The 14,338-nt window shown below is 51.0% G+C and overlaps 1 protein-coding gene across 1 annotated transcript in view; it reads right to left on the bottom strand.

Moving 5' to 3' along the window:
* Window positions 1-11,869, bottom strand: part of PLXNC1 (plexin C1) — a gene marked incomplete at both ends in the record, with an annotated part of 144,770 nt that extends 132,901 nt beyond the window's left edge. Inside the window, one exon of the mRNA XM_079715967.1 lies at window positions 10,388-11,869. Within this exon, the coding sequence (XP_079572093.1) occupies window positions 10,388-11,869 (1,482 nt within the window). The remainder of the gene's footprint in view (window positions 1-10,387) is intronic.
* Window positions 11,870-14,338: the final 2,469 nt, after the last annotated feature.

Raw genomic sequence — 14,338 nt, 5'->3', positions numbered from 1 at the left:
AAGCTCTATTACTTACGAGCTGTCTCTAAGCAGTCACTTAACCTTTCTGAGGCTTCTCCACCCATCCACCTGCTCCATCCAGTCCATTCATGGAACACTTGGCTCTTGGCCAAGTGCCTGACCTGTAAAAATCCAGGTGGGACTGAACTGCCTATTGTCAACCTAAGCCAATCAAATGAGTTTTGAAACAAAATGCAGCATCTTGTCATTGGTTTTCTGACACACACAGTAACGGAATGAGTGCTTGGAGTGGGGACCGCACTGACATCCACAGTTCCTGCAAAGAATTCCAGGAATCCATGAAACCGGATGAGAAAAAAAATCTCTATTTTAGCGAACTCTGACTGAAATTCAGCATTTCATTTAATTATGAATGCAGACCACAGTTATATTAACTGAACCTGTGACTTTGTCATCAAAAGAAATCAGATATTTTCATATCATTTTACAGTTGTTGCAGGTATCTCAAAATATCATTTGTGCTTATCGCTACTTTGAAATGATGGTAGTTACCGCTGCTAGGTCTTGCTATTTAATGTGCTAAGATACATTTCTCTATTTCAAATTGGAAAAACCATTTTGATATATCTGTAGATCAATATAATTGGTTCACTTTGCAACTCTCTCTTTTTATTTTATGTGTTTAAAACCACTGCTCTGAGGAGGGTCCACAGCACAGGTCCCCAGAGGTCCACAGCACAAGGGCTCCATGGGAGGGAGGGGCACAGAGATGTTGCTAAGCCCAGGAGACTGAGACTGGGTGACACCTAAAACTACCAGCTGCTCTGGGCCACCTAGCCCTCCTGATGCCTCAGAGAAGCAAAGACCAGCACGTGGAATCCAATTTCTAAGATTGCTCGCTGATGGCAAAGGAACCTCAGAAGGACGTCAGTGCAGAATAATTAGGAACAGTTGATGTGTTAGAGAATATGCTTCTCAAGTGGACTCTTCCAAGACCAGGCTGAAGGGGCAGGAGGGAAAGACCAGGAATCCAGCCTCAATGGTGAGGGAGTCACAGGGAAACTCGCCTCTCTTTAGGCTACCTGGCTTTTATTCCTCCTATAAACACAGCTCCAGGGGCTTGGGCTCCTCTTGGAAGCTCTTATCTCACCGAGCTGTAACCACATCTTCTCCACTAGATGGACAGCACCTTCCTTCCAGTTCAACAAATACTTATTGAGGGCCCACCGTGCAGCAGACGGCATTCTGGATGCCTGGGAAACACTGATGAGACACCCCTGGCCACTCCCCTCAAGGCACTTACAGCCCCAATGGCACCGTGTTGAGCCCAACACAGAGCCTGGCACACAGCTGGCACTCCACAGAGGCTGACAGAGTGGATCCCCAATTCCTCACTTCCTGGCCAACTGCTTGCTTAATGGCCCTTTCTGGGGGTCCCAAAGATATCTAAAACTCGACGAAAATTAAACTAATTGGTCACCAACACCTCTCAATTCTACATCTTAAAAAGCTATTTCATTTAATCCCTCCTCTCCACCTGCACTGCCACCACCTCAGTTCAGGTCTCCAACACGCTCACTTGGATTACTGCAGCCCACGCAGTCCATCTCTTTCTCTCCACGTTCGTGGCGGCCACCGCTCTAGACCAAGGCAACGTTATTTCTCACCTGGACTACCTCGAGAGCCTCCTGCCTCTGCTGGGGCCGATCTCTCATTCATGCCCCAAAGGGCAGCCATTTCTTTAGGAATTCAAATCCAGTGGTGTCCTTTCCCTTCAAAGGCTCTTCTAAGCTTTCAGAAAAAAATATAAGCTCCTTCCCACTGCCCACCAGGACTACAGGATCCAGTGCCGCTTCCTACCCCAACCTCTTCCCCCACACAACCTCTTCCCCCACACAACCTCTTCCCCCACACAACCTCTTCCCCCACACAACCTCTTCCCCCAACACTCTCCCCGCTCCACCTCCCTAACTCGACCACGCTAGCCTTTGCTTCTTCAGAATGACCAAGTCATTTCCCCTTTCGAGGCCTTGCACTGCTCCCCAGTTCCCCTTGGGGACATGTACAGCTATCCTTTCTCATCTTCCTGGTGGCAACTCAACCTCCTTAAAGAGAACTTTCCCCAGCACCTCAACTAATACGGCTCTCTTACGTCCTGTTATTTCTCTCAGGGCCCCCATCTCAGCCTGGGCCTTAATTTTCTCATCTGTAAAATGGAAGTAACGACATTACCCATCTCGTAAAGCTGTGGTGAGGATTAAACGAGTTAATATTGGTAAAGTGCTGACTTAGGACAATACTTGGTGCAAAGTGAGTGCTCTAGGAGTGCTAGCTATCATTTTAATATAAAAATAACCTCTTTATTTGCTGCATATTTATTGTCTACTCTTGTTGATCACTGGTAGAAATATTTCCTCACAGTGCTTGGCACACAGTAGGAACTCAAGAAGTATTTGTTGGTCCTTCTAATCAGCGGTTTTGCCTCTCATCTTGCCTCATCCATTCTTCTGAGTGATCCCTCTAGAGCACGATCAGATCATGTCTGCCTAGAGCCCTGCCGTTGCCCTCCATCAGCCATGGACCGTGGCTTTCACACCCTGCTCAGCAGAGTCCCAGAAGTTCCGTTGAGATGCCACAGGGACAGGCAGGGGATGGGGGAGGGCGAGTTGCAGGATTCTGGGAACCTCCCCACCCCTGCTTCACCCTGAGCCCCGGCACTTGGCAATGGCCTCACCCAGAACATCAGGTCAATGATGATTTATTAGCCTTTTTCTCATACTGAGCCTCTGGTTTAAGATTTAAAGCCCAGGTTTAGCAAGTCTGAGAACAACTGACCATCAGGATAAAATCCAGCCATCTTGGCCAGTCTTATTAAGCCCTTTGCCATCTGGCCCTGCATACTCATTTCTGGACACTCCCCAGCCAGGGTGAGCTACCTGCGGTTCACAAGCTTATTCAACTTCCCGCTTGTGCACAAGCTGTGCCCTGTCTCTGGAACTCCCTCTCCTGCCTCTTCTACTTGGCTTTAAGACACAGCTCCAGCATCACCTCTCTGAAGACTCCCAGGTCCTCCCACGCTGAGTGTGACACTCCTTCTTGGGGCTTCCGCACCACCTTTTTGCTAAATCTCTCACGATGTCTTAGGGCAATGTGAATGTTTTATTCTCACCCCTTCTGTTACGGCAGGTGTCGGTAAACTACCAGCTGTGGACCAAATCTAGCCTGCTGCCTGTTTTCCTGAATGACCCCCTGCCAAGCTAAGAGTTGTTACATTTTTAGATGGTTGAAAAAAATCAAAAGAATAATATTTTATGACAAGTGAAAATTATACATGAAATTCAGATTTCTGTGTCCATAAAGTTTTACTGGAACATCCCCATGCTTGTTCATTTATATGCTGTCTATGGTTGCTTTCACACTTCAATGGCAGAGTTGAGCAATTGCAACAGAAACTGTATGTGGCCTGCAAAGCCTACGATATTGATGATCTGACCTGTACAGAAAAAGTTTGCCGACTTCTTCAATAAGAACATTGGCCAGAGAGGTGGGGTGGGGATTGCTGGGGTCAAATCCCCCTCGTAATTCCTCTGAGGAGACACTACGTGTAACTACTGATTAGACAGTCAAACCCATCAACTACAGAAACAGTAAAACTTAAGTCACAATTCTATTTGGTTTTGTGATAGTATATAAATTAGTATTAATTTTCTATCTTGATGAAAATGCTAAGAAAAACGATGAGCGCAATTGATAAAAAAATAAAATCTTACCGCTACCATGCCCCTGCTCCCACAAACAAGTTAGACCCAGGATGCCTACAAATTGTCCCCCAGCGGACTTCGGTGTTTCTCTGAGCAGGCCTCAGTGATCATCAGCTATGTGCCACCACATATTCAAGGAAGACAGAGGTAGGTCATGGAGAAGCCTGAAGGGAGGTAGAGATGATTCCATGCTGCTGTAGTCAACATGGTGATCGCGGTGTGGCTCTTCCACCTTTCCATTCCAAGGCAACCCACCCACACACCTACCGGGGACCACTGCATGGTCTTCCTTCTTCTGACTGGACCTGGGGTCAGTACCTGCCCCAAGGGCAATGAATCCCTACCCTGAATGAGGGCTCATCATCTGGAGTGAAAGGATGGGTTGGACCCCATTCTCTCTCTTTCCTGGTAATTTGAACTAAATACAGAAAGCTGTGGCCAGTTGGTAGCCAATGCAGAGGTTAAATGCTACTGAAAGGCAGAGTGGGATCAGGTCAGGCTGAGGCGCATTCAGGTGGAGGGGGTGAGGGGTAGATGTCTGAGGAAGCCGAGGTCGTCACTTCGTAGCAGGACTGAGGGAAGCAGCCACGCTAAGTCATGTGGACAATGAAACCTTAGAATGAGCATGCGTCACACTTCCTGCTGTCACGCCCCTTTCCGCTGCCGGGAGTCCAGACCCCCTTCCCACTCTGTATCAGAAAGCCCCATCCTAGCACTCCTAAATAATCACGATAGTAATGATAGTAAATACATACACAGCATTTACTATAGGTCAGGTAGCGTTCATACATATTAACTCATGAATCCAGACAAAAATCCTATGAAACAAATAGGATCCCTACTTCTAGATGAAGAAACAAGCACAGAAAAGTTAAATAATTTGCCCAAGGTCACACAACTGGGAAGTGGCAGCTGTGGTCCCAGTCGACCTGGCTCCAGAGTCTGTGCAGGCAACCACTGCACAGTACTGCTCTGTTTCTCAGTACTGTTTCTATCCACTAAATGCCCCATCCCCTTGTTTGAGCTTGCTTTGTTTCATGCAACCAACCGTGCCTAATTAGGATTGAAACTGGTAACAGGATTGATGTTGTAAAGACCAGACCCTTGAAGAGAATTTTGGTGTGGTGTACAGCAGAGTAGAAGGCTCTAGACATCTTCCCCCGCACCCACATCCTGGAATGAAATGCAAATAGACTGTTGTCCGAAAGGGTGAACGAGCTAATTTAACTATGACCTATAGATTCTTGAGACTCGGACTCGAAAGTCAAAAACAGTTAAGACTTCAGAAGTTTTTCTAGGTATTTCCTTTGGGCAATTAGAAGAGGATAAGGAATCTAAGGGTAGTGGAATTAGCTGGTTACTTTAGATGACCCTAAGTAAAGCTGCAATGAAAACAGTGGAACAAATTCTTATCCCAGGTGCCTCAGCTGGACTACAAGGGAAATTGCAATACCTTACAGCTGTGGTTCTAAAAGCTGAATGTATATTAGAATCACCTGGAGAGCTTGTTAAACCACAAATTGCCAGTCCCACACCCTACTCTGAGTTTCTAATTGGGGCCCAAGAGTTTGCATTTCTAGTAAGTTCCCAGGTGATGCTGAATGCTGCTGGTCCAGAGACTACACTTGAGAACCCTACAAGTTCTTGAGGGGCTTTGTGCTCTACAGCACAGAGCCCTCTCCTCTTGCCCACTGAAAGGCACGATCATGCACATTATTAAATTATACCAAAGAAGTGCCAACCATGCTGGGTTTCTATGGTCAAAGTTAACTCCCAGATTGGCAAGACCCACAAGCCTGTTGAGTCCAATGAATGGGGATTTCAGGGGAGTGGAGGATGCCAGTTAGGCTCGGACTAGGGAAGAAAGAGCTCCCAACACATCGGACACCAAGAAAAAGACAATGGTTAAGGGAGTATGAGGTGGCCAGGTTCAGGAAAGTGTGGCTGCCAACAACAGAAAGCATCCCCAACATGATCCCCCATTTATTAATTCAACAAGTATTTCTTAAGGTGCTCTGCTAGGTACTCTGGGTTCAACAGAGAACAAAATGTTACAAGGTTCCTGACCTTCTGGGGCTTGTATTTTAATTGTGGCTGCTAATAAAGACAAGCGCGCCTGTAACCCAGACTTAAACAGGTTGAGATTTCTGGATTTAGTTTATGAGCTAGTTCTTTTGTCTGAGAACAAAAACTGGGAGCCGTCCTTTAAGATCCTGTAAGTCGCTCTGAGGTCGTTTATAAGCCTGAATACAAAACGTGCCGGCACGATCTAGAAATTGACAACTGAGGAACTACAACCCTCCCAAAGTCTGAATTTCAAGTGCTCAAACGTGCAGACCCAGAAACCCCGTTCGCACTCAAGGATTCTCTGTTCTATCGTCTTATGCCCAGCAAACAGCTGATTCCCAGAGTAGTTGCAAGGGCCTAGCCTGCTCCATGTAGGACAGGATTGAAACCAGAACCCAATGTCTGCGATGCTGGACTGTCCATGGCTGTGTGTTACAGGCCCAGGTCCTCAATCCTCTACCATTTACTAGTTGTGGAAACCAACCAAAGCTCTCCAGGCCTCAATTCCTCATCGTAAAATCATAATGATAACTACAATCCTTGCCCCATAGGGCGATTATGAGAATCAATCAAAAATAAGGCATGTGAAGTGCTTAGCACAAAGCCTGGCCATAACAGTCATCCAGCAGTAGTAGCTATGATTGCTTTTCCCTCTTTCTAAGTGGTTGTTGGGCTTTTTAAATCTCCCTTGCATATCAGATGTGTGTATGGGGGTAAAATTCACCATCTAGTCCGTAGACTGCAAAGTGGCTAGACAGGATCATAACAGAAACTAAAGAAGAAATAAACATTGCAGGAAGACTGTGGATTTTGAGGTCAATAAGGGTCATTGCCGAGTGGCCCCGGGACATCACTTCTGCATGCAGTAGCTAGAAGTGTCTTGGGTTACTGTCTGTTGGAGAGCACGTGAGTGTTTTGTGGTTGTCTGCATGACAGTTAAATTATGTCAGGCTTTGGAATTATGTGAGTGTGGAGGAAGCGGGTGTCTCTCTCCACAAGTGGTAGAATGAACTAGAAGAGTCAGTCCTGTTGGCCGACACAGTAGGAAACATGCCACCCTCAGTAACTATAGAGGGGGTGGCCACCATGTTTAAACCACAAGCAACCCCAGGACCCAACTATGGCAGCCAAACAATCTGGAACAATCAGACTTCAAAACTCAGGTACACACACTTTTCTACCATATGCCAAGGATAACAGAAGTTCAGAAACAAGAGGAAGTTAACTTGTACATCATTTGAAACATTCAGTTTTTATGTTAACCCAAGCACATAGATATGTTATGGAATAGAATGAAAAACAATCACCTTAAGTTTTAAAACACACTTCAAGGGGCACCCTCCAGCCTCAACCCCATATCCTAGGGGAGGTAGGTTACTGCCTCTAATTAGGGGACTTTGAAGGGAAAGTCTGAAGCACCAAAGTGGTGGAAAGAATACAGAAGTAGATATTGCGAGACCTGGGTTTAAGCTGGAGGCTCTGATGCTTGCTTTGCTATCTTGAGCAAGTTGCTTAAGTGATCTTGAGCTTCCTCATCAGGTAAATGAGAATGCTCCTCAGAGAATCAACCTCAGACTTGACGAGGGCCTCAAAAGAAGTAATATATGAGGAAGTGCCGTACAAATATTTATTAGGATTATTAGAGAGTGTCTACAGAATTTGGCTGCCTGGGCACATTCCACAGGCTGAAGCTCTCCTGAGATAGTTGTGAAAGGGGATTCAAAGTTGGAGGCAAGACAGGAAAAGTCACGGCCCAACGTGTGAACGGCTGAGGACACGCTCATTGCACAGGCATCTTGTAAATTAATCTTTAGCGGGAGAAGCTGAAGCCCAGCAAATCAGCCAACAAGAGATAAGGAGAGAACCAAGAAATGAGAAAACACAACCAAGTCACTCCTGTCACTTTCCTACCCATGGTTGACTGAAGATGGAAAATAAGAGCGAGTCACCCAGGGGGAGCAGGAGAAGGCAAGCAAATCTAGCCCCTTGTGCCTTGCTGCCTGTGGATTACTGTTAAAATGACTGTCTGCTCTGGAGGAATCACTGTTAGAATCTACTGAGGCTCCCTCTAGAGTGTTTCAAGTTTCATCTATCTTAGGCACCTGTAATTCAGCATGACTTTTCCAAAACACATTGAAAACCTGAAAATAAAACACAGAACAAATGCAACCCAATGACATCATTGTTCTGAGTGACAACCAGGGGCACACTGATCCCATAACCCCATTAAATGGGGCTGCCGCCTGCTATTGTCCTCTGAATGGCAGAATCAGTGGCACCCAGCACAGAGCACAAATATTTGTGGAAGTATCTTATCTGCCTATTTAATAGATTAGAAAATTGTCAGCGTTTTCATCAAAACGACCGCCTTTTTTTTTCATTCAAAACCTCTCTTGAAATTCAATTCCACTAAAGCTTTTTAATTCATAAGAGCAGCAAGGAGTTTACTTAAAGAAAAAATGCAAAACTCCAAGCTCCTACCTGTGCAGCTGTGACAAGCTATTGTTTGAACCGGAGAATATTATTTAACTTGGATGACAAGCTCAGGGGGTAGGGACCCCGTCTTTCAGAATCCCCAGCTCTGAGCACACTGGGAGCTCTCAATAAATAAAGCAGCAAGACATGCTGGGGAGGGACCTATCTTAATTATTTATTTTTCCAATTCCAGATTTTTGGCAGCAAGTGTTTAGCCCTTGCTTGATTCCCAAGGGGCAGCTACCTCCCAGAAGCTCCCCATGAAGATGGATCAACAGCTCTCTGACTTTCCCCTCCCCTCATCCCAGCGCAAGTAGGAACACCTGATCAAGCCAAAATGTGGATTCTGAGTGCATTCAGGGTGCCTGCTGGGTCTGGAAGGGAACTAAGTCCTCCAGGCCCCAGTGGGTAGAGAAAGGCAGTCAAGAGAAATGTTTTGGCTCCACACATCTACACAGCTGTCAGATGGCAAAGCTTGGACTTCCACTGTTATCACCTGCTGCGGGCCTCCGAGCTGTCTTGTCATTAACCCCGGAGATCAAGTATGCCTAAAGCTCGACACCAAGTAATATGTAGGGGTTACTTTCAAGTCTTTCAACGGAGAAGTCGAAGGTGATTTTTGCCAAACTTGAACTGTTACATAATAAGGCTCTCACAAAGACAGATATGAAATGTTAAATTATACTTGTATAGCAAGACGAAGTCATTTAGGGAGCATTATGTGTTATTTATGCTTTAAAATAATTATAGCAGTAACTAAATGAAGGCATTATGTGTGTGCCCCAGTACACAAGTAGTGGGCAAGGAGGAGGAAGCCAATGACCATTCTAAGGGGCCTTGCAAGAGACCCGTTTTTTCTTTCTGGATAATAGGGCTAATATTTGGTAAGATGTGCTCTGCGTGGGTGGGGATGGGAGTGTCTTTCCACACACTTATTAATATACCTTAGAGCCAACGTCCCCTCTATGCTTACACAACAAATGTACCAACACAACACGTTTTTCCAAGTGGAGACTTCTCGCCTTCCTCTCTGACACATTTTATATCAAAACAATGGCAACACCTGTAGCCGTTCATTTCTGCTCTCTGATTTCCGTCCAGTTATAAAGGAGGCGCTCAGCAGGCTCCCCTCTCAGGAGCCATATGTGGACTTGACGTGCCAGCAGCCTTGGAAGGAAGACGGCCACAGAGAAGTGCACAATGGCTCCATAATCCCCATCAACTGAATCCTCTTGAACCGCCGCTTTATTTTCCAGTCAAAGAAATGCCAATCTCAAGAGTCAAGCTGTGGCTGCCCTGGGAACCCAGGGGAAACCTCTGCCGTTTGCCTGGGAGGGTGGTGCCTCTGAGCCGCGCGATCTAGTCAGGCAATCTGGAGCCCAGAAACTGCCTGAAGTACCCTAACACTTTCTCTTGCTCTCCCCTCTAGGGCGAGGCTTTTTACCCACAAAGCCACCTCCAGCCTGCTCAGCCTCTCCCCCCAGCTGGAGACCACAGCTCACGCTCAGCAGAGCCACAGCCCCGCCCCCTTGCACGGGGTCACGCTGAGGGTTCTGTTCCCGCAAGCCTGAGCTTCTGTTCCAGGCTAGCGCTGACCCATGTCCAGCAGGCTACCAACTCCTCAGACCACATCACACGTGTTACGGGGTTGGTGGGGGGAAGATGGGGGGCACAAAGACTGGGGTGTGGCAAGTCCTTTAGGTTCTAGGGCTTCTCTGCCTAGGGCACTTTGTTTGGTAACGCCGCTAAGGACAAGGCTCAAAGCCACACGCCCGCTAAAACCACACACCTGGCAAAGAGATTAGGGAAGGGCGGGGGAGCGGCGCGGCGAGGCTCAGACCCAAACAAGCGCCCATGTTTGGACGGAGAAGGATGGCAATGGGATGCAGCCATCAGAGTTTTGAGCCTAACTCCTATCTCGCCACCTCCCTTCTTACACTCCCTCAGGGACCTCTGGCCGTGCTTTACAGTAGCCCGAGGTCTCGGAGACCGTAAGAGAACGGCCGCCGCCGGGCTGTGTAAATCCGGGACCTGGTAAAGGTCAACCCTCTCCCTCCGGCTCTGCCTCGCCGGCGGCTCCTCAGCAGGAGCGCTCCCCGCAGCGTCACGGGGTTAGGACTTACGCAGTGGTTCTCAGCCTCGAAGTCCCAGCTGCAGGTCTTGGTGCGCGCCTGTATCTCCCTCATCCTGAAGAGGCAGAGTGCCGTGGTGGCGGGGGAGCGCCTCTCCTGGTCCCCTCCGGTGGCCGCGCTGAACACGCCCGCCCAAACGTCCAGGGCCTCCACCAGGCTGGAGGAGAGCAGCAGGCGGCGGCCGTCGGAGTGGCCGTGGCCGCAGTCGAGGGCTGCCTGGCCCTGGAACAGGACCTCGGAGCTCTTCGCGATGCGCGCCATGCTGGGCCAGCCGGTGGCGGCGCCGCTCGTGTAGTTGTAGGGGTAGTAGGGGAAGTAGACGCTGCCGTTCCAGAGAAAGGCGTCCACGAAGTGCAGGCTACCCCCGCCCTCGCGCAGCTTGAGGCGTCCCGTCTCCTTCGTGGCCAGGCTGCGCCCCTCCGTGTCCTTGAGCGCGATGGCCGTTTCACGGTCGGACGCCGCGGGGTTGCAGCGGCTTGCCGTCTCGGGCTCGGGCAGCACGTAGGTGGCGGCCACCGCCAGGTACCAGCTGTTCGTGTCGCCCGCGAGGTACACCACGCCGGCCGTCGAGCCCTGCGGGTGACACGACACCACCTCGGTGCCGTTGCGCAGGGAGCTGCGGCTCAGATTGCCCAGGGGTCGCACCTCGCAGGCGCCCCGGTCGAAGGTCCAGCCGGTGAGCAGCAGCCCCCCGAGGCCGGCCGCCCCCTCGCGGTAGGGCAGCAGCAGCTTGCTGAAGCTGCTCCCCGGCCGGGGCCGCGCGGGGGGCGTCAGCGAGACGGGCTCCGTGCAGTTGCCCGCTTGGTCCCGGTACAGGCGCGAGAGCCTGTGCTCCAGGCTGTAGTCCAGCTGGTCCAGGCAGCTGCCGCTCGCCACGAACACGCCGTCCTCCCGGCTCACCGCGATGGCTCCTATGGCTTGCTCCGACCGCCACACGGGCTCGTCCGCGCCCCGGCCGGGCGCCGCGAGCGCCAGCAGATAGGCAAGCAGGGGCAGAGGCGCGGTGGGGCGCTGGGGGCGCGGCGGTGCCTTCCTCCGGGAGACCTCCATGGGGTTGGGGGGGCCGCCCCCGGTCAGGGCGCGCGGCGGCGACGGCGGCTCAGGCGCGCGGCGACTGAGACGCGGGCGGCGGCGGCTCCTGCGCGCGCTCGGGCTCCTGCGGCCGCCCCATCCCAGCGGCTCGCCCGGGAAGGAGAGCGGGGAGGGCGGCGCGCGGCGGGCTCGTTCCGGCAGCCTGTGCAGCGGCGGCGGCGGCGACAAGCCCTGCGCGCTCCGGTGCCGCTTCCTCCTCGCCCTCCTTCTCCGGAGAGTTCCTCTCTGTGCAGCGCTGGCGCTCGAGGGGAGGCGCGGAGGGGAAGGGAGGGGACGGGCGGAGGGGAGCGAGGAAAGCGGGGAGGGCTGGAGAGGTTCCGTGCGCTTGTGCGTTTCACTTTCCCATTGTGAAAGTGGGATGCAACTAGCCCCCTTCCTCATCCTCTTCCTCCTCCGCCCTCCGCCTCCTGGCCGCCCGCCCTCCCTCCCTCCCTCCACGCCCATCTCCCTCCCTTCTTGATTCGGTGAGATAGGGAGGAGGGAGGTCTCGTAATTTGGGTTACTGTGTAGGTGGCCTCTTTCATCTATTCATAACAAAGCTGAGCCGCCTGCCGCTGCCGCCGCGGCCGCCACCATCGCCCCTTGGCTCGCCCGGGGCTCCCGGGGCGCGCTAACAGTGCACCGAGCTGGCTCCTGCGCCTGTCCGCCTGCGGGGCCGTTCCAACGTTCGGGTTTTGTTTACAAGAGCAGCGGGGGGGATACGCAAGGCTCAGGGAACTGGGACCCAGGGCGCTGAAGGGTTGCAGCTGAGGCCCCGGAGCTCGGGCCACTGGGAGGCTGCGAGGGCGGCTGACAGGTGTGGAGCGGCGGGAGGGAGGCCCAGGGGAGGAGCGCGGGAGACGGTGGCGAGCCGGAGGCTCAAGGGACCAAGGCGCCCCTGTGACAGGGGGTGGGTTTCCCCGGGTCAGAGGAATGGGGTGGAGGAAAGGCAGGCGCCAAGATTCTGGTCTGGACAATCACTGGGGCCAGAGCTCCCATATTTGAAAAGGTTCTCCAATCTCCCTTGGCAACGGAATCCCAGGCTTTCAAGCCTAGCACTTAGAAAGTTCTACTCATCATCTAACCTGAATGATCATGGCTAATATTTATTGAGCACTTACTGCTTGCCGGGTCCTGCTCTAAATTCACTACGTGGATTAAGACTCGTTTAATACCCGTAACAGCCCTCTTAATTAATGGCTGTTATTATCACCTCCATTTAGTAGAGAGGAGAATGATCACGGAAAGGTTACAGAACTTACCGGGGTCCTATTGATGGCAAACAACGGAATTGAGATTCGAATTCCATCTAGCTCCAGGAGGGCTTACACCACCCCCTCTAGCCACAGTTCCACCTGTGATCTTTACAGTACTACCTGGAGATCATTCTTAGCAGGTGAGACAGAAAATTTCCCCAGGTTAAATGCTCCAACCTACCTCCCCAGCCCACCTTCTAATCTCAGAGCCAAGTACCCTTATTTCCCTAGAGGCTCTCCCTCTGTCTCCTCCTTTCCCACCTCTTTCCTTTGGACACTCTGAGGTCTCACCAACTCACCCAGGGGGCAAATGCCAGCTGGGTTGCCCCCCAAACCACCAAGAATTTCTGCAGCACAGTGAATATGTGAATCATTGCACACCTGGGTGTAGGTTCACGATTTCTCAGAAAGGAGCCCCAGAGGATGCACAGTACCTCCCAGCGTCCTGAGGCAGCTGATAGCACCGCCAGCACCCTTACCGTCTGGCAGGTGATCCAGGGGGTGCAGCAGGGGGACCCCGAGGACCCTATGCACCCCTGGGAAAGGATCTCTGTCCCGTCTCAGGCTATTTCCAGGCCAGAGCCCCCAGGGAGGTTAACTGGTCGCAATCCCTTTCTTCCTTCCCCTCCCAGTTTCCCAGCTCTAGGTAGAATCTGTTTGGGGGTGGGGCAGGGTGCGTGGGCTTCCTCCAGATGCTCCTGGAGGAGCAGCTGTTGCAGGTTTGAAACTTCTACAGCAGTGCTCCAAGTTCTCCCCAGTGCTGAGGGATAGGGCAGGAGAAGGAGGTCTGGAAGGCTTGGGGAAACGAGGGTGAGGTGAAGCAAGCAGCAGAAGAGGAACTGGAGTTTCGGCCCTAGACGTGCAGTTAAAGACTCGCATGGTTCCAGCAGTAGCTCTCACATTCTGAATTCAGAGTGGTCATCTTTCCATTCATCATTTCCTTGTTTGAAGTTGGAGAACATTATCTTTGCCTGCCGGGAGGCAGCCAGTGCTTTCCCACGAGCTGTCAGGTGGCTCTTTCTGCTGCAGTGACAGCGGGTGGGGTACCGGTGAGGAGAGAGGAAGAGGAAGGGGAAGGCCTAGAACTACCAGGTCGATGTGAATCGGGGGATCTTAGGCAAGACTAATCAGACGCTCTCTGCTCCAGAATAATCAGGCCTTACTCCCCCCGATTCCCTACCCACCTGAAATGTTTTAAGAATTTTTGCACTGCTGGAAATCTCAGAAGCATCTGCAGAAGCTCATAGAACCCTTCACAGCATAGTAGGGCATGTACGTGCCAGTACTTTGACAGTGCTCCCTGTGAATGATGAAGAAACACAATGATCTTCACTGCTGTCATGAGCCGGCTGTGGCAGTGTTGTTATGTGCTGAGAAGCAACAGTTCAATTCCATTCTGGAGATAGTTTTACTTCACTGGTAACCAAGTAATTTCTCTAAGTCCCGTAGAGTTGGTACAATCAGGAGCCGCCCATCTTGGGAGCTATTTGGATTAAACATACTCTGTGGTGCGGCATTTTGATCACTACTCAATTCATTGCTGCCTCGTTTTGAAAAAGAAACAACATCTCAAAAAATACTACCAGCAAGAAGCATAAGTGGCTTTGATGGCTAC

Source organism: Hyperoodon ampullatus, assembly GCF_949752795.1.
Source record: "Hyperoodon ampullatus genome assembly, chromosome: 11".
Taxonomy (NCBI): domain Eukaryota; kingdom Metazoa; phylum Chordata; class Mammalia; order Artiodactyla; family Ziphiidae; genus Hyperoodon; species Hyperoodon ampullatus.
This window is presented reverse-complemented; position numbering and strand designations above follow the sequence as displayed.